Genomic DNA, 20,234 nt, shown 5'->3' with positions numbered 1-20,234 from the left:
CTGCTTGGACATGGAGAGGGAGGAGCCGAGGATGAATCCTAGATTGCGTGCAAGGTCGGTGGGTGTTGGTGCTGTCCCCTGTGTGGTCGGCCACCAGGAGTCACCCCAGGCTGAGAGGGTGGGTCCAAGGATGAAGATCTCCATCTTGTCCGAGTTCAGCTTCAGACGGCTGCTCCTCATCCAGTCGGTGACGGCCTTCATTCCCTCTTGGAGGTTGGTTTTGGCGGTGTGTGGGTCCTTGGTGAGTGAGAGGATGAGCTGGGTGTAGTCAGCGAAGGAGAGGATGTTGAGGTCGTGATGGAGGCCACTCGTGCGAGGGGGGCCATGTAGACGTTGAACAGCGTCGGGATGAGCCCTGGGGGACGCCGCAGACTATGTTGATGGCTTCGGAAGGGTGGGAGGCGGACGCTCTGGGTTCTGCCGGAGAGGAAGGACGTGGTCCAGTCAAGAGCCTTCTCCTGGATTCCGGCTTCTAGGAGGCGTATATTTAGAGTGCGATGGCAGACCGTGTCGAAGGCGGCTGACAGGTCCAGGAGGATGAGGGCTGATGTTTCGCCGTTGTCTAGTTGGCACCTGATGTTGCCTATGGCGGCGATGAGGGCTGTCTCGGTGCTGTGGTTTCGTCTGAATTCCGGACTGGGACGGGTCCAAGATGTTCTGGTCTTCCAGGTGGCGGGCCAGTTGCATGTTGACGATTTTCTCGATGACCTTTGCCGGGAACGGGAGAAGGGAAATGGGCCAGAAGTTCTTGAGGTCCTTGGGGTCCGCTTTGGGCTTCTTGAGGAGGGCGTGGATTTTGTTTCGGCATGCTTCCAGCTTTCCGGGAATGTCGCTGTTTCGAAGGAGATGTTGATGACTTTCCGTAGTTGGGGTGCGATGGCTGCTTCTGCTTTGTTGAATACGTGGTGTGGGCACGGGTCAGACGGGGATCCTGAGTGGATTGAGTTTATGAACTTGCGTGTCTCGTCGTCGTTGGACCAGGAGGTCAGGCGGTTGGCGCTGGTGGCGTTCACAGGGGGGGTGGAGTCTGGCGTAGTCGGGGCGGTCGTGGTGATGAAGCTGTCGTTGATATCAGCGATCTCAGATGATAGCCTCCCTACTTTTCATATTTGCAATAAAATTGTGGTTTCTTTTTACATTTATTCCAGAAAATAATACTGTGTGCATGGGATCGCTATGGTTCTGGCTTCCGCTCCATTACAAGATCTTTATTTTCTATCTTAATTTTAAAATGGTGTCTCTGCGGTTTTAATCCTTACAGATCACTCGCCATGGCGATATAAACCTGGACTACAATGTATGGCCAACCTACTTCTTTCCGAGTCTGTGGAGTTATAGCATATTTCTGGTAAATGGCCAACAGTTCCACATCACTTTTCATATTACACAGACCTATCCAAGCTACTGTATCTATTAGCCTAATTTATCATGTCCACTGCAGGTGAAACTCTGGGTCCGTCCTGTGTTCTTCTAGTATTTGTTTCAATACTTCTGACTATATTTCAAGTGAAGGAATGCAGTGTGCAGTCCTATAAAGGGTAGCAGACACCTCCTGTCATTATACTACTGTATGTTTGGTACCTTCCTCACCGGTATGCACATTTTGAAAATCTAGTGTTTATCCTGTGGAGTACAATGAAGAAACGCTTCTAGTACATACATTTTACTGGCTAACCAAAACTGTATCGCATTTTCCTTAACTGGATTACGATCTATTATAGCATTTAATGTTTATGGATTATGGTGTCTCAATGCAGGTGTTTCTAGAGTCCCTACTAATTCAGTTCCTCGATACTGTGATATGTATCGATTCAACTGTCTGTATATGTTTTCAACTTGGGTAAGCAGTTCTCTGGTGTCTGCTATCGGAAAGTGCTCCTGTTCTGGACGTGGGGTGTACATAGCTAGTAAAAGCTAAGTCTTCGCTGCCAATGCGAGTGGGCCTAACCATATATTTTGTACTATATATGGAAATTTACCCTGAAATAATGTTTAGCGCTGAATGCAAATCAGGGACACCTCAATAAGAACAACAGGATCATTCCAGGAGGAAGGATCAATCTTTACTACTTTGTGAATAGCCTTGCTGTATCTGCAGCCTCCAATTCAATCCAGGAGGTAAACATCCTATGGTACACATTGGGTCTGCACCAACTACTAGCACTACTTAACACCAATTTAATAGGAATCCCCTTGAAGTCCTATGGTCGGAAAGGATTGTCCAATCATTTTCTGGTACCTCAACTACATCCAATACAATCTCCTCTGATTGTCCAGCCATTGCTTGCAAAGACTCAATATATCTTTATATGGACTGATTCTTTGACTTGGTCAAGCGCATTATAGCCCCAAGCAGAAGAGGGGGAACACCTCTACAATCATAAGAGCAGAAACGCAAAGTATCTTTGATGTCTCAAGTTAAGTTTGTGTTTAGCTTATGTCCAGGGTCCCAGGCCACCAATAGCCCTTAAGGATCAAACTGCATGTTGAGAGGAAGGGGACACATCAAGGTAGATCTCTTAAATTTCAAGTGGACTAATACATAGCATACCCTCTTCAGAGAAAAAAGAACTGTCAGGTACCTTTGACTTATCTAAATGAGCATAACTGGAGGTGTTATAACCCAGACAACTCTGAGAGTAACTCATCTTCAGGAGTATTTATATATCTATGGAGCCCCACAGACAGCCACATAGTTGTTATTTTGGAACATGTTACTTATTACATTATAAAACGTGTGCTTTAGAATGATGGTAATTATAATAATCTCAACAGTCTTAATATAAAACAAAATAGATACCCCAAGAATATTTCATCACATGTCCCTACATTCTCAATTATATTACTCTAATCCCTACCTAAGAACTGCATTTGAGCTTGAAGCCTCATGATTGCTACATTGGGTGAATTATTATTAGAAAAATGAATTGTTTTTATGCCAGGACATGCAAGTATACCTGCGTACCTTATCAAGCCATCACATATGCAGGTGGGTATAGGCACTTTGACATGCTCCCTCAGTAACCAGTCTCCAGGTCTACCTCTCCGAGATCATCATATCCCTTTATACTTTCTCCTCTAATTATTCTCTATGGAAAGGCGAGTGGGTCTCCTGTCTAGTTTCTCACAATACTGCTTCAGAACACTAGCAATGGCTCAATACATGAGCGCACGGAAGGCAGGCAAATTAAGCCATTTCCATTTCCTTCCAATCAGAATTGTACTAGGCAGGATGGCTTTGTAGTTTACTCACAGCACATAACTCTGCAGATTTCACAGAGTGGAAAATATTCCGTTGTAAGGATAGGGTACAACTGACAAAATGGCCCAGTAAAAATATCCTCTCTAAATATAAAAATATGCAACTTATTACAAGGAAAATTCCAGATCTGCACACAGTGCCATAACAACCTCCCCCATTGACCACAACCACACTGTAAGGTGCACAAATCCCACAGGGCACACCAATAGCCAAACTTGCATTACCACAATGCCCATTACAATTGTGTCCAATATATATTTAAAATTCATTTTCAAACAATATTAATAAAAAATAAAAAAATAGGAAAATTACAACTCCCCACATTCAGGGAAACGAAGACTTATTTAACCAGAGCGATGACGCTATCTGGTTTACTCAAATTCCCAACATAACTTATGGCATCAGTAAAGTACCTAATTATGGATGTGTATGAACCAAGAGATGGTCGAGTTAGTCGGTCGAGAATAAAAAAGATACGTTTTTAATATAAAAACTAAGACAAAAAACCTGAGGGGCATCTTTCACCCTACACATCAAATCGATAAGATATTTAGATAGGAAAACATTTGAATCATAAGAAACTGCATAAAAGACAGACAAAATTATTCAATCATAAACCATAAAAGTATTTTTTTTAATTTGTTGTGAAAAGAGATCTGTCTAACAACCCCAGTTCCCATGTAGAATGGCATGTAATCTGAAGTAATCAGAAAGAAGATGGATTCTTGAGGATAAATTATTCAGGTTACTTTATTAATTAAGATGTTAAGTTAAGTATATAAATTGATAACCCCATCAGGAGCAGCTGTCCTGCTGCTCAGCCCTCACCCAACTGACATTCACCAAACACTAGCGTTCCAACCATACAACATTCCACAACACAGACATTCTAGCTGAGCAGCAGGAAGACTCAAGATACAACATAATCCATGGCAGATTCTTGGTCTAAACAACCATAACAAAATGAATAAACAAGCATTGGCATATCCAATAGGTCTCGCCTTTGGGACCTTATAAGTGTTTAGCCGTGCAACAGTTGATGTTGTTTTATTTATTTATCAAGTTTTATATAGCGCGAATTTAATCCCGAAGGATATCAGAGCGCTTTACAGTTTGAGGGAATTAAATAACTTCCCACCCTATTCCCCTATAAACCCACATCCCACTATGGAACTAAATGCAAAATTAGAACAAAAAAAATGGAATAACTACTAAAAATGTTACACAGATAATAAAAACAAAAACAAATCTTATACCAAGGTAAGGGAACCCTTTTGCTATCCATTTCAATCACTGACTATGGTGCTGACGTTGCACGAAGGAAATTGTGCTGGATAACTAAACACTTAGAAGGTCCCAAAGGCGAGACCGATTGGCTATGCTAAGCGTCTGATTTCAAGCAGATATGTGCGATTTAAGGCAACAATATTAACCAGCATTTACAATGCAACGGTTTCGCCTTTGGAAAAGTTAGAGCTATTGGCATTGTAAATGACAACTTGACTTCCTTCCCTTTGCGTGCATTTCTCTGCCCTCATTTGTACCCCCTTATTACGATCTCCTAACCGGTCACGTTTTTAATGTTTTTGCCTTTTCTCTCCTTGCTCCCTGCCCTACCTTTCTCTGTTGCACTCTTTTATTTCTTGGCCATCTGTTCTCCCCACATGACTTCTGCTCTGACGATCCGGTCCAGTCTTCAAATGCCCCCTTACCTCCTTCTGCTCTCATTTGACCTCCCATGAGCTCCCCAACATACTTTCTTCTAGGAACTGGTGCTTTGTGTGCCTTCCTATATACCTTTAGTCTCACAATTGTTGATTGGGTAAGTGTTCCATGCACCTGGGGATTCTCTCCTCTCTGTGTCTGTTTATAGCTCGTTGCTTGTGCTTCCTGTCCTGCCCCCTCGTTCGTTGTGCTTGCTCTTCTGCCCTGCTATTGGCATTGTAAATGACAATGCCATTTATTTATGTTTTTTTTAAAAACATAAATAAAAATAATGTCATGAGCAATGCCAATAGCTCTAACTTTAAAAATGCCGAGACCATTGCATTGTAAATGCTTGTTTTTTTTCTTTTTGGCAAATCCACTAGTTCTCCTTTGGTGACAGAGTTATAGTTTGCATGACTATCTTGCAATTTATGGATTGTTAATGTGAGTGGGATTTTTAGGCTTTAATTCACAATCATAACTGCACCGTGCGTGTTTTTGTGAGTTTCCAGGTTTTTTTTTTTTAATCAAAACTTTTTGGTGCGATAACCTAACCATAACTTTCCTTCAATCATTTTCATGAAACTTTACCAAAAATAGTTCATGTAACTAAAGTTGATTAAAAAAAAAGGCTTATGCAAATTGATGAATACATATTGAAGGGGAGAGAATGAATTCTAGAGCTGAGCAATAGGTTGTATTTGCCCTTCATATTCCCATAAGAGTATTTTGCCACACCATTGCTAAAAAACGCTTAAGTGAATGATTCCAAATTAGCACAGGCGCTAATTTTTTGTGTTCCTATATACATGAATAATTGGTTACCTCATTGAATATTCAGAATCGCTGGCCTTTGACCTACAGAGATTGTCGGGTATCGAATGTCAGATACAGTCTACTCTTCCACTGTCACTAACGACAGTTGCTGACCTCCATGGGCTTTTTCTCATATGTAGCAAATAAAAAAGATGCTGACCGTTGATACCATTTAGGCTGTAATCTTTAAGCTCTTTCATATATATATATATATATAATACCTTAGCAACCAGCCCGCCTCTCTGATGGATTTGTGTTGGGGAAAGCTAATAAAATCCCCAGATTCAAATTTAGTTTTGTACTACTTTTATCAATGCCAATCCGTCAGCTCGCCTTGAAGGCTTGGAAATAATGGATGGGAACTGAATGTTGTTACAGCAGGATGTTTAGTGATGTCATCTGATGCCTCTTCCGGCATCGATACAAAGCCAGCGTACCACTAACAGCAGTCTGAAAGCTTTGAAGTTTCCGTATCCAGTGTGATCCTTGGGATTATTCTACAGGTAAGAAATCTGCAGGTAGACCGAGCATCCACCAGATAGGTCGTTACCACAGGCATGTAACTTTTTCTTCACATACTCACAATACACATGTTATAGGGGGAGTCTAGGGTAACCGCTGTGCACCTTACAAAGTAAATTGAGAATGGTACTCCTAAATTGACAACAAATGTTTATACTGAACAAAATAGAACACATGTTGCAATGATTCCCATTTGCAACAAGAGTAGGAGGCCGAGTCTGCGAAGCTACTGACACTGCAGTGAGCCAGGCAAAGGAATAGGGAAGGAGCTGGGGCGGTCATGAGCCATACATAAATCGGGGGATCCAAACGACTGAAGTGCGCAGACCGCAGGCCTATGGTGTATGTGTTGGAGGGTGGAAGCAAAATGTGAATAATGCAGAAACAGACCAATGGATGAAAGGAGCTATCCCAAAGGTCTTATAAGTACATTAAATATGAGAGGGTAGAGAAAGCACACGGACTACGGAGGGTAGGCAGAGCACATGGACAAGGAAAGGTGGGCAGGAGAGGGTAAAGAAAGCACACGGACAATGGAGGGTGGGCAGGAGAGGGTAAGGAAAGCACACGGACAATGGAGGGTGGGCAGGAGAGGGTAAAGAAAGCACACGGACAATGGAGGGTGGGCAGGAGAGGGTAAAGAAAGCACACGGACAATGGAGGGTGGGCAGGAGAGGGTAAAGAAAGCACAGGGACAATGGAGGGTGGGCAGGAGAGGATAAAGAAAGCACACGGACAATGGAGGGTGGGCAGGAGAGGGTAAAGAAGCACACGGACAATGGAGGGTGGGCAGGAGAGGGTAAAGAAAGCACACGGACAATGGAGGGTAGGCAGGAGAGGGTAAAGAAAGCACTGACAATGGAGGGTGGGCAGGAGAGGGTAAAGAAAGCACACGTCAACAGAGGGTGGGCAGGAGAGGGTAAAGAAAACACACGTCAACAGAGGGTGGGCAGGAGAGGGTAAAGAAAACACACGGACAAAGGAGGGTGGGCAGGAGAGGGTAAAGAAAGCACACGGACAATGGAGGGTGGGCAGGAGAGGATAAAGAAAGCACAAGTCAACAGAGGGTGGGCAGGAGAGGGTATGGAGAGCACATGGACAATGGAGGGTGGGCAGGAGAGGGTAAAGAAAGCACACGGACAATGGAGGGTGGGCAGGAGAGGGTAAAGAAAGCACACGGACAATGGAGGGTGGGCAGGAGAGGGTAAAGAAAGCACACGGACAATGGAGGGTAGGCAGGAGAGGGTAAAGAAAGCACTGACAATGGAGGGTGGGCAGGAGAGGGTAAAGAAAGCACACGTCAACAGAGGGTGGGCAGGAGAGGGTATGGAGAGCACACGGACAATGGAGGGTGGGCAGGAGAGGGTAAAGAAAGCACACGGACAATGGAGGGTGGGCAGGAGAGGGTAAAGAAAGCACACGTCAACAGAGGGTGGGCAGGAGAGGGTATGGAGAGCACATGGACAATGGAGGGTGGGCAGGAGAGGGTAGGGAGAGCACACTGACAACGAAGGATGGGTAGGAGATGCTGGGTCAAGCAAACTGACAAAGGATGAAAGGCAGGAACAGAATGAGGGAGGAACATAGAGGGGGAGAAGTACACAAGGGAGCCAGCTGGAAGAAACAAGCACTCAAAGTGGTGCTTAAATAAAAAGAAAAAAGTACCACCTGAAATAGTGAGCCATGGATGGACAGCAGTGCGTCCATAACGCTAAAGAAGAAGAAAAAAAACAAAGAAATAAAGTAGAGGGAGGAAAACCTACCGAAGCTAAGAATTCCAAGCAAGCAAAGGAGAGTGACAATGAACCGAAGTAGAAGTGGGCGGGCGCTAAGTCCACTGTAAGGTACCAAAACGTCTGGCAACAGACAGAGGTGAGACATAATAAAAATAAAATGATGTACACAGTGGGCTTTGGCTCCAGTCAGAGGAGTATTGGTCACTCACCTCCTGGTATTGGTTCTTTGATACATCGTTCCACCTTCCTTGAAGTGCTTACATTGGCAAGCATGCAGCACTATTTTACATCTTAAAAGTAACCTTAGTAATCATGCTAATTCTCCTGTTCAAGTATTTATCTCCCAAACGCATTATATACCGAAAGTAATCCGTTGTTGCTACTTTTTGACCCATCACTGGCAAAGCCAATGGGGCAGGCATTAATGCAATACACAGCATTTGGGCAATGCAACACGCAACTGCATTTCAACATTCTTTAACACATCAACACCAGACCTATTGCCTTTCCCAGTCCTTGTTGTATATGTTAACAAGTTAAAATCAATGTGTTAAATCTGTGTATGGAGTATTTAGCTTTATGAGAAGAAGTTGGTGTTTACACAGCGTAGCTACCATAATTAATTTCTTTTTAAAGACTCGTAAGCGTTCAGATTTCGAGGGCAATTTAACTTTGAAGTTTTAATTACTGGTTCTGAGTAACCTGCGAGGTTGGGTTTCCATTTGAGAGAGGGGTTTGTGTAGGTTGAGATCTTTTTGTGACTGTACTAGTACACACACACACTGCAGGAGTAAATGTAACTCACTCTACCGTCTTCTTCCCGTTAGAACTGGGTGGGTGTGCCACACGGCAACAGTACACTTGGGAACTGTGGCAAAATGAGCATTCTCCACCTGCAGAGAATTGTGAATGTAGCCGTGACTCCCTGATGTGCAGTATTGCACACTCACGTACATGAAGTATGAAGGCACCCCCGTTTGACGTGTTGCACACACGCCGCCCATAGACTAGACCCGTCCCCCCATCATAATGAGTGTCGCCCCGCTTGCCGTGAGCCACACCCTGCCAGGAAAGGAGTCCGTTCCCTCTAACGCTACACACACACTTTCCATTTGAGTATAAACTAGCTTTATTCGGCGTGTTATACACATGCCCCACTCGTGTTCAGGCACTGACTGACAGAGAAGCTTCCTGTCCTCGCAGCAGACCCATCCCGCCCCACACGGGCGAGCCCCGTGCCTCACACAGCGCCCGTGTTGCAAGGCAGTGTCAGAGCCGAGCGTTTACTCAAAGGGTTAATCATAATTGCAGGGCAGGGCGACACCCTGTCGAGAGGCACCGACCAGGAACACTCTGTACCTTCCTCCCAAGCCACTGCCTGCCAGGCCGCCGCCGCTGCAGCTCTGCCGCGCCTCGGAACCGGAGAGCCCATCCACCCGACCCAGCACCATGTCAACCTCGGATGAAGTGGACGGACTCGGGGGCGTCTACCGCCCCCAATATGGCTGTAAGTTTGGGGGACGGGGACCTGGGGAGGGCGGGTGGCTTTACTGGACCTAATAAGGGAAACGATAAACAGTGGAGTTGAGTGTCCACGCATTTGTTTATTTGATATTGCACCCCTCGCCAACCAACACATCCTAGAATGGGAGGAACTGTTCCTGTGAGCCTCGTTTTGCTGCACTTCACCACCAGCCCTCGGATGCGGAGTATCGCCGGAACCCGAGGAAAAGGGCGGGTTGGCAAGAGTTGCTCACTGGAAAAGGCTTCCCAAAACTGCTGCCGCCGGAGTGCAGACGCTTTGGTGCCTAGAGAGGAATTGTTTTTACTGCATTTCCCTGCGTGTCCCACGGCAAAGGGCAGGCGTGCAGGAGGGGCAGGTCTCGACGTATCTCTCGGTCAAACTTTTCAACCTATGAAGTTATATTTAACAAGCCGAGCAACCTCGCAAAATGCATTTGAGGACACATACACTTCTACCAGAAGTTGTAACATAAACAGAGGCACGGCGGCAGCCACCTTACCGTTCTGCTCCTTGACGCTGCTGGTGTAAAGCTTGCTGCGGCGGTCGGATTCCGCCCGGGATCCAAGTAGCCAATAAAACAAGGTCATTTTGGGATTCGGGGGTGTTTCCCGCCCTCTCCCCTTCCCATTGGCTGGAAGGTAAAATTCCAGCCAATGGGAAGAGGAGAGGGCGGGACTTAAAAAAGACACGGAAACGCCCCCGAATCGCGTCAAGGCGGGCCCTGAACTCAGTGACGCTCCTCTCCTCCAATGGCTGGCCAGCATTTACGAGGCCAGCCAATGAAGAAGAGGGGCGTGTTCAGGCCCCATACTACTAACAAAAGATTTCGGCTCCGCCCACCCACTGCTTATGCAGTGGGACGGTAGCCGAAACCTAAAAATGGACCATCAGCGGGGTGAGGTGACAAACATGCATGGGCATCAGGATATATAGACACTGGGATAGGGAATACTTTGGACATTACCTTGAGAGCGAGGCACAGAATCTAGCAGATTAAGTCGGACTCCAGGCATGGAGACAGACGTATTTTCGAAATCGCCCCAATCCAGACAAATGAGCACCGAGACAGAAGCACAGTCACAGTACATCAAATGGGACAAGGAGACACTGACCGCTGAAAGAATGAAATCGAAAACGAGGTTAGCAACACTGACAATCGTACAGAGCAGGGACAAGTGACAGTAAACAAAACGTGGGTACTGGGAGAGAGGGTGCCGCTTTGTATTGGGTATTTTCCTCTGGTAAAGTGAAATTTAACTTGGGGAAAATTACGAGGTATGTGGTAATTACCCCAACATTTGTAATTCTGATCCAAGTATAAAGAGTAGGTGGTGCAGGGTTTCGAAATACCGGGTCACACTTAACTAGGGTCAATTCCTTTAGGGGCAAACCCACTTTGAGTGACGTGGTTTATTGTACCTTTTGTGTACTAAAACAATATAGGTACTCAGAAAAAATGTATGCATTCTGAGCAGTAAAAATTCCAGTGGTGATATAGTATGAGGTAGCACTGTGGCTGCACTTTCATTTTCCACACACTTAATATACAGTAGTTTCAAAGTGCACCTCCACCCCTTGGGCACTGAGAAAATGTTGTTGAGTGCCACTAAACTCAGTAGAAATTAATACTTAGTTTGTCGACCTTTCAAGGATGAAAGCCTGAATAGCTGCGCAGGGATTCTCACCTGTACCCAAGAGTCAAGCGTAGGTTCCTGGAATGGATCCAGCAGTCCATGAATCACCACCGTGACCCAAGAGCTAATGGCGGCTCAATGGACTTCATTAAATAGGGGGAACTCCGTCATAAAATCTTCCACACTACTCTGTGCTTTAATGCTGTGCTCTTTGACTAAATGACCTCGGGAGGATGAAAGGCTAACATGGCCAGACCACGATTTGATCTTGTGGTCTGAAGGTTAACAGATGTCAGCAGAGAGCCCATAACTCACTGAGCCATCTTTTAGGTACTGGAGAGCGATCATAGATAGGGAGTCGAAATGGGAGTGGTCTTGTCCTGGAGGTAGGATAGAGTTGGTGGTCATGGAGAGACTGTGTCCTTAGGGCCCGCAGTGAGTGGAAACCGATCCAACAGGATGGCTCAGTGAGTTAAACCCTGAGATGTGCAGTGCTATACAGGTCCAAGTCTAAAGCCAGCAGAGTCTATTTAACCTTTCATCCTTCTGAGGCTGGTAAATTGACTGAAATTAAATTGGGCGATAGCAACGCCTGTTATGTACAAGATGTAAAAACTACAAACAACGGTTATAAAATACAATATAACAAGTAACATGAGACTGGAATGCAGCCTGCCCTCCATCTGGCACACTGTCCGCCGCCGCTAATTAAACAAGCATTGGCATAGCCAATAGGTCACGCATTTGGGACCTTATACGTGTTTAGCCATGCAACAGTTGGTGTTATTGCACCAAGTACATTCTGCTGCATAACAAAATACTTATAGGGTCCAAAAGGCAAGACCTATTGGCTATGCCAATGCTGGTTTGTTTTTTGTTGCTGCTTTGTTTAAGTAGCCCGATCTACAATAGCTGGACATGTTTTTTGTTAACAGTTCTTTGCATCAAATAAACTTTTTTTAATTGCTCTGAATGTTGTTTCCATTCTGGTTGTAGGAAGCAGTCATTCCCGGGGGTGTGGGGGCTGCCTAGCTGTACGCATGCCCCGAACTTTGCAAATGAGAAAAAGACTGGTGCAGGCGCAATTTACAAGTGTGGAGTGAGTGAGCCCCAGGCAGCATGACTCGCTCACAAAGGAGTTTATGAACTGCACCTGCATACTCAGCATGGTTTAAGGAAACTCGACCCACTCCCTCCCAGGCATCAAACACATATTTACCAAGAAACTCTGAGAAGAGCCTGCCTGCTGCACTGACGGCTGGTGGTGTGTGTGCCTGGTTAAAGCCTGCACTGACGGCTGGTGGTGTGTGTGCCTGGTGAAAGCGTGCACTGACGGCTGGTGGTGTGTGTGCCTGGTGAAAGCGTGCACTGACGGCTGGTGGTGTGTGTGCCCGGTGAAAGCATGCACTGACGGCTGGTGGTGTGTGTGCCCGGTGAAAGCATGCACTGACGGCTGGTGGTGTGTGTGCCCGGTGAAAGCGTGCACTGACGGCTGGTGGTGTGTGTGCCTGATGGAAGCAGGAGCATTCACAGTGATAGAAGACACAAATGAAACTGATGAACAGGAGGGGGGAGGGGGAGAAGGGAGCGGGAGTGCAAGCAGAGAAGCATGATTCACAGCTGAAGACACAAATGAAGCTGACCGCGAGGGGGAAAAGGGAGGGGGGTAGTGCAACCAGAGGAGCCCGATCACAGCAATAAAAAAAGATGGCAGCTGTGCACGGGCTCGTGAACGCAAGCTGTAGGCCAGCAAAAGCCTCTGGTGGCACTTTGAAAAGCCACTTACTAAATGTTTCGAAGACACAGTGCATGCGCTGTCTCAGGCGAGACCTAAAAAACAGATGGCACATGGCCGCGTTGCTACTCGCTCCAGAGTTCACTAGGTCAGGGGAGAGAGAAGGTGGGATGGGCACCCGCCTCTGGCCAATTGCATGCTGTCTTTCTTAGGAAGACGCATGCAAAGGCCAAAAGCGGGAGATGAAAAAGAAAAAGAAAAAAAAAAAGGCACATGCACGAGTGTGTGTTCTGAATTTAAAGTCCTTACTAAATGCCTCGCAGAGCAGCGCATGCGCGCTGGCTCAGGCGAGACTTAAAAAGCACTGTTCTCAGACAGTGGTTATCAACTATACCCTATGTCATTTTTAAATTGTAAAAATAAGCACAGACTCAACTTCAACAAATAATGCAATCATAAATAGTAACAATTGCATAAACTGATGTTTGATCAATAATGCTTAAAACTACAGGTCCACACAGACTTTTGTATCATTTCCATGAAAGAATACACAGCCCCAGGGAAGCACCTTTTCAACATGAAACACTTGGCCATTGTATACATTTATCTGTAGTGAAATACATTTTCATATAGCTCTTGGAAAATGGCATACAATTCCACATCACAATTATTTATTACTATTTAAATAAGTCACAAACAATTTCTAAGTGGTGCAGATATCGGAAGACAAATTCAAAATGTACAACATAGAAATGAACAGGACTTTGAAATCCAGAAAGTTAAGATAGTGGTCCCTATTCACAATGAAGGAACGGTTGTCTCACCTATAACTATTGGGGTTTGAACTCCTCATCATTACTGCTAAGCGTTTTTGTGAAATGATTTGTTAGTCAAGAGCAAATTGGCGCTGGCACCCTAACGGACCCACCATCAGTGTACATCATATTGTGTGTCTTCACCTTGCAAAAAAGTAACTTCCAGCTTAAAACTTAATATATGCACAAGTTTGGAACCTAGACGCATTTCCTGGGATTTCCTAGGCTCATCATAGCGTCTGCAGGGCAATACAAAATATACGGGATTTATTTATTTATTTATAAAGTTTTATATAGCGCAAACTTGATCCCGAAGGATATCAGTGCCTCTACTTCTGCAACCGCATAACAAGCAGGTCACTTCCAACCTTTTTTTTTCTAATCCCCAGGGGAAATGTACAACGATTCAGCAATTTAACAGTGCAATGGAATCGTGCTTGTTGGCAAGCTCCAATTAACAAAATATGTACAGAAGAACGAAAAATATTGACTGAAATGTTTAAGACCGACACTTCCATCCACCAGATAACTGTCAGCTAAAGCCATGTAATAATAATAGCGCGAACACAATTTTATTTTGTCAAGGATTTTTTAATGTCCGATTATCTATGCCAAACACAGTATATTGTGTTTAAATACAATAAATACTGCAGACTCAGCCTTAAAATACAATTCCTTAGGCAGTCACTAAAAATAATAAATAGCCTGACATTTAGTATATTATGGGAACCCAAAGTTGTTTAATTGCTTTCAAGAGCAGTCATAGAGCTTCTGTTGACTTGATTTTCACTTTAGGACTCTTTAGCTAACAAAACCAAAGTGACACTTTACAAGTATTCAGTCTTTACCTAGGGGGAACTGGGATATTTGCAAAGAAAATCCCAATAGTTGACTAGTCACCACACTTTATGCTTGGTGCATCTGTTAATTTCTTCATTCCAGTGATAACCACCACATATGCTGGCCATTTTTTAAACTGATGCCTCCGACTGCTCAATCTTAATAAATGACACATAATTTCTACAGGTTGCCCACCAACCTTAAAATACATACATATTTATACAAAGACACACCTCATCATCCACATTCGCCGTATTCCACAATCGTGCAAACTAACCCCTAGTAATGGTATGCTTAACTCTGCATCTGCAAAGGGCCCATAATGCTTCTTATATAGACTCACAAATATACCCCTGGTCGTAAATGTATATATAAATGCACAGCAAAAATATCTCCGCTGGCTAAAACATGGTCGTAAAAGGTATCACTGTACGCTCCCATCCCACAAACACACACATTGCCGCATCTTTCATGTAAACTGGCCTAGATTTGCACACCGTGTCCCCTAGGTCCCCCCACTGGTAAGACAACTAAAAACAATCTTTCAGCAAAACTGCCCCTTGTGTCGTTTGTAATCAACATCTCTGATCACTGTTCCACATTCCTATAATGCTTAAGCAGCATCCCTTCATCGGCAGTCCGCTTTCTAAATATAAACCGCAGATGATTAACATATCTTTCATTTGATTCCGATATCAACTCTACAGCCAGATCCATTTCCTTTTTATAGCCCAGCATACTTCTGCCACTGCCCCCATTGGTGATACATTCCTCGACAGTCGCCACACGTCAGGCGACTTGTCCCTAATTTTATAAACATACCAAGCATCTCTCAGCTGTATTGTTCCATTGACTTGTAAGTATTGCTATTCGCCTTCTTAGCATACACAGCTCTTATTTAAAAGCTAGTACCGCGAACATGAAAGCAAACTACCACTTTACCTGGTGTGGGGTATGCTACCACCAGAGACACCAGGTGCAAAGGCTAAAATACTCAAGCTATATGCCTTTTCAGCTCTTGAATCATTTTCACCTAGGTGCCCGTTAACAGTGCAATTTCTCTAAGAGGGGTGCACTCTCCACCAGTCACGCACTCTCACCTGGTGCAGGGAGGTCAGCCCGTCCACATTGGCAGTGTTGATGTCCGCCCCACGAGCCAAGAGCCGCTTCACCTCCTCGGTGTCCCCACTGGAACAGGCAGCTAGAAATACGGCGCCGTCCTCAAAACGCACCCGGGGCCGCCGCTCCCCGCTCTCCTCCGGGGCAGCCGACGCTGCCTCAGAGCCCCGCCAGCGCCGCAGCTGCTCGGCACGGCGTGCCCGTGCAGACTCGGCCCGCCGTACCCCCAGCTCCGGCTCTGACATCCTGGGAGCCGCGACCCACGAACCGTTCGACTGACACTCAGAGCTCCCCAGCCGCCATCTTACTGTTCCCGAAGCATCTCGGGAAGCTGCCTGACGCCATCTTACTATTCCTGATGTACCTCGGGAAATCTGAGACGGCTACTTTACTGTTGCCAATATCATCGGACTCCAACAAACACCGTCGTACAGCATAGAGGGTACTCCGGAAGACCTCACAATATTGCTCCTATTTGGGAAAAAGTGTATCTTTTTCTATTGACGAATAGCATCCCGGCTCTCTGAAATGCATTGGAACATAAGGCTGAAAGTGGCATTTCCCCCAAATTGCGGCTTCTAGTTCTAATCCACATTTTAAAATGCCTAAAATAGGAACAGCGATGCTCTGATTACACCGCTGTCAAAAGGAGATGGGCTTATTATAATGTTTCATAACTTGTCACCATTAAACTACTCGTCATTAACATTGAAATCCATTGACATTTCCAGCTGCCTGGCAATAGCACCTTTGTGAATTTCAGAGTTCTTGTTTCAGGGAGTATGACTCCCGCAACTGACCAGCTTTTCATCCCTAAACAGCATTTAGCACTCTAGTTCATTCACACAATTATGGGACGCAACTAGTTTTTGACTGACTTCAACATGGCCGACTTTGAGGGACTTACAGGTACACATGCGCAGTTCTGTGTTGTATTTGTCTGCACATTTATTGGTCCGAGGTAGTCGTTAGAACATTTGGCGCCCTGGTCCTACGATTGTCGAGGCGAGTGGACTCCGTCAGATACCAAAGGTGATGACATGCTCATTTGTTCCCTGACGTCCCAACGAGCGAAATAACTTCCTTAGACTTACTTTTGTTTGCATGACCGGTCTTTAGACTTGGCGCACAAAACGGGCTGTTGCATTGGGTGGTGAATGGGGCTGGAAGGTATGTTTACACAATCTGGAGATATTTTTTTCTTTTAAGAGATTTAGTACCAGCTGCAATTCTGGCATGTGAGAGAGGACGGTGCGTGTTTACAGTTTGCCTGTATGTTACATTTCTATGTTTTGGTTGTGTTTAAATGTAACATTTTAATGAATTGAACGAATGTATCGCGAGTTGACAAAGTTAGTTATGTCACAAGAAGGAAAATCGAACTAATTGCATCTTCCGTACAATATAGTAGCCTAACTCAGGTCAGCACATAAGTAGAGGACGTCTTGACTTAACATATAGGAAGGGCATAAAGTGTAAGTCACCCAAGACAGTCATTTCTTGATGAGTTTGCTCCTTGTCTCCTCCCGCTTCTGTTATATTAGAAGAAGGAGATGATGAGCCTCAAACAGTGTAGTCTTTACTGTAGATTATTATCTTTTTTCAACTATGCTTAATTTAGGTCCTGGAAATATTTATCATGGACGAATCCATGCATTAGATAAATCTGTGTAAAGAGATAGATAGGTGCTACTATAGTGTGGGATGATGCAACTTTTAACAATCCAGGATAGCACCTAATCCTATTGTGCTCCGAATGCGACTAAACAGTGCGGCCAACTGTCTTGCAGTTTACATGTTTACTGCATTTGTGGTTTCTGTCTCGCTGCCTGCAAAGAGCTTCTGTGGGAAGCTAATTGTCCTGCATTTTATTCCCCAAATGTTCCCTCACAGGACAAACAAGAGTAGAAGATTGGAGCTGATATGATAGACGGTTGCCTTCTACTTGGCACTTTTGCAATTACTTTATGAGCTGTAAAGTAATCCCAAAAGTGGCAAGTATCTAGAGCCCTGATATTTAAGTCCCTGCGCTATCCACTGGAGGAATTGATCTTCGCATATATAAAACATATCCAGATACTCTATGGGAATGCTAACAGATGGGTATCTCCTCCAACTATTCGAAAAAATACTAAACAACATGCAGGAGTTTCTTGGCCCTGAATAAGAAGCTCACAGACATGAACACTTCCCATGCTCTTTCACTGATCCCTCAAAACTTATGGCCACAAATAAGGCAATAACACTTATCTTACTTCGGGGCATTCACTTAAAACATATCTCACCTTGAAACGGATGCTCTATCTTAAATGACGAATAATCTCCATAGTATCACCATGGTTAAACTTTGGGGCTACATCTTTTTAGCAATTGGTTACTTTCATTACACATACATTATATATGTCTTAGAACCCTGCAGTAGTTGGCATACTTCCTATCTAAAAGCATACAAATCTGGATTCAATAAATATTTTTTAGGCTTGGTCTTGATTTTTGCATGTTATGTCACTTTCTACCTGTTTACTTCATGCCATTCTTACTTCTATTTCTAATTTGGTTGATGCTGCAATAGAATTAGTTTTTCTCGATACCTTTTCAGGAGGTGATGCAGAAGAAATTCTTAACTCCGCAGTTTCTGTGTTCATCCTGGTATAGGGTTGGGTGGGGAAATAATAATTTTGTCGGAGGGGAAAGGTATTTTTATTTTTTTGGGTCTTTTGATTTTTGCTGTTGTTACTTATTTTACTAAGCTGTTAACCCCTTCGATGCTCATGACGGAACGGTTCCGTCATGAGCGTCGGTTGAGCTGTGCTCATGATGGAACCGTTCCGTCATGAGCCCATAGGCTCAATAGAACGTTCAGCACAGCGCAGGAATCTGCGCCGCGCTGAAGTGGTTAAGATAGTTGCTGATACAGAGCTCATTTGGAGTGTGTTTTAGCTTTCTTTTTATGTTCCCTCCAGGACAGATGTTTTAACACATTTATTGGGTATCACCTATAGGCAGCTTTAAACTTTCTGTCATCAAAGACCTATTGTGTACAATACAATACATAGCGTGGGCTTTGGGTTAGCTCATTAAGTTGCTTTCTTGTTTGATGACTTTCTTTCACATTCTTGTGTTTGTCCCTCGCATAAAGCAGAGTTTCTTTACCATCTTTTTGAATGGGTGGCGTGTATTCTTACACACCTTTCATCTGGGAGCTACTTTCTATATTGTTTAGCACTCCATGGGACTGCATGTTTTCTTGCTGTCTCCCCAGTGTGCTGCTTCCATCCTACTACACTCTCTAAATGGTGTTCCCCATACCGTTGATTCCTTTCGTGCCTCTCCTTGTCCCCCATCGCTTTATTTTACTACTACTACACCCCCTTCCCTAGATCCTACTTTGCTCTCTGACGCTTAACGGAATTTACCTGCTGCCAACCCCCCCTTCACCATTCTAGCCCCCTTTATTTTTTAATTGTTCTTTTGTAGAGGCCCCAGCAGCTGCAGCTGGTAGTGTTACCAGACTGCTCCCATTTCTTTATAGCCTTTTCATGCACTCTGTATATTTTTTAATTTACCTTTTCAGGGTAGCATGCACCAACTTGGTATTTTAAATTAAAAGTAAACAGAAAATGGCTGCACAGCATCATTAGGCATATGTGTGCATGTGTGGTGGCAAATGCATGCTTGTACTCCATTACACTGGATCCGAATATTTTGATTTTATTTTTATTCCTGATGCTGTTCAGCTCGGAAACAGCCATTTTTAAAAAAAGTTCAAGCCCACCAGACAACACAAGTCTGTTTGTTAAAGACCTATTGTAGGCTTAAAGAATGTACTGAGTCTTTTTCAGACGGTCCACTGCTTAATATTGGTCAGTTTTATTGTTACTCTCATTTGCTTGCTTCTTATGTGATGGCTTTCTTTGTCCCCGCTTGTTCATCTTGCTTGTCCCGTCCCTGAAGCGTAGCCTGTTTACCAACCCTTTGATTGGCTAGCTTCTGTCCTTTCAATGCCTACTTTAACCCCTCTGCTGCGCTGAACATTCCCCGCTGGTGCGGAACGTTCTATTGCGTGGGTGGAGCCACGACGTTCAGCGGACGTGCTCAGCACTACCGAGGTAGTGCACGCGACATCCGCTGAACGTGCGCCGCACTTAACGGGTTAAAAGTAAATATTTTTTATTTGCGTAAGTGCTGCATGAAAGTGTATGTATTTTCCAGCTCGTCCCACTCCATGTTGCAGTCTCTATGTGTTGCAGGATCGCAGTGTTACAGCCTTCCTGTCATTTTCTTCTTCTCCGTCCTCCTCCACCCTTCGAACCTCCACCCTCCTCCATGCTGCTTGTTGCTTTTATGTTTGTGTACTTCTGCCTCCCACCCCCATATTGCTTTGCTGCTTTTCCCCTCCCAGCCCACTCCCCATTTCTCCCCCCACCAGCTTATATCCGAGACCAAAAGTCTAAACTTAAGACCAAAGCTTAAGTTTAACTGAGACAATCTAACTTTGCTACTCGTAAATGCCCTTTGTGAAT

General features: G+C 44.6%; 2 protein-coding genes across 7 annotated transcripts in view; one reads left to right on the top strand and one right to left on the bottom strand.

Annotated features, from left to right (window-relative positions):
• PPP1R12B (protein phosphatase 1 regulatory subunit 12B) overlaps positions 1–16,078 on the bottom strand; it is a 916,156-nt gene extending 900,078 nt beyond the window's left edge. For 4 of the 5 annotated variants that reach the window (XM_078644174.1, XM_078644172.1, XM_078644175.1 and 1 more), the window contains exon 1: positions 15,693–16,044. In XM_078644174.1, the coding sequence (XP_078500300.1) occupies positions 15,693–15,956 (264 nt within the window). In that variant the 5' untranslated portion in view covers positions 15,957–16,044. Of the gene's footprint in view, positions 1–15,692 lie in introns of all 5 variants that reach the window. The other variant, XR_013594883.1, reaches the window with a different exon arrangement.
• Positions 16,079–16,705: 627 nt separating this feature from the next.
• Positions 16,706–20,234, top strand: part of UBE2T (ubiquitin conjugating enzyme E2 T) — a 130,997-nt gene continuing 127,468 nt past the window's right edge. The window contains exon 1 of one of the 2 annotated variants that reach the window (XM_078644171.1): positions 16,706–16,743. The gene's annotated coding sequence lies outside the window, so the exon portion shown is untranslated. Of the gene's footprint in view, positions 16,882–20,234 lie in introns of both variants that reach the window. The other variant, XM_078644170.1, reaches the window with a different exon arrangement.

Source organism: Lissotriton helveticus, chromosome 5_1, assembly GCF_964261635.1.
Source record: "Lissotriton helveticus chromosome 5_1, aLisHel1.1, whole genome shotgun sequence".
NCBI classification, from domain to species: Eukaryota; Metazoa; Chordata; class Amphibia; order Caudata; family Salamandridae; genus Lissotriton; species Lissotriton helveticus.
Note: the sequence above shows the minus strand (reverse complement) of the source record. Positions and strands in the feature narration are given on the sequence as shown.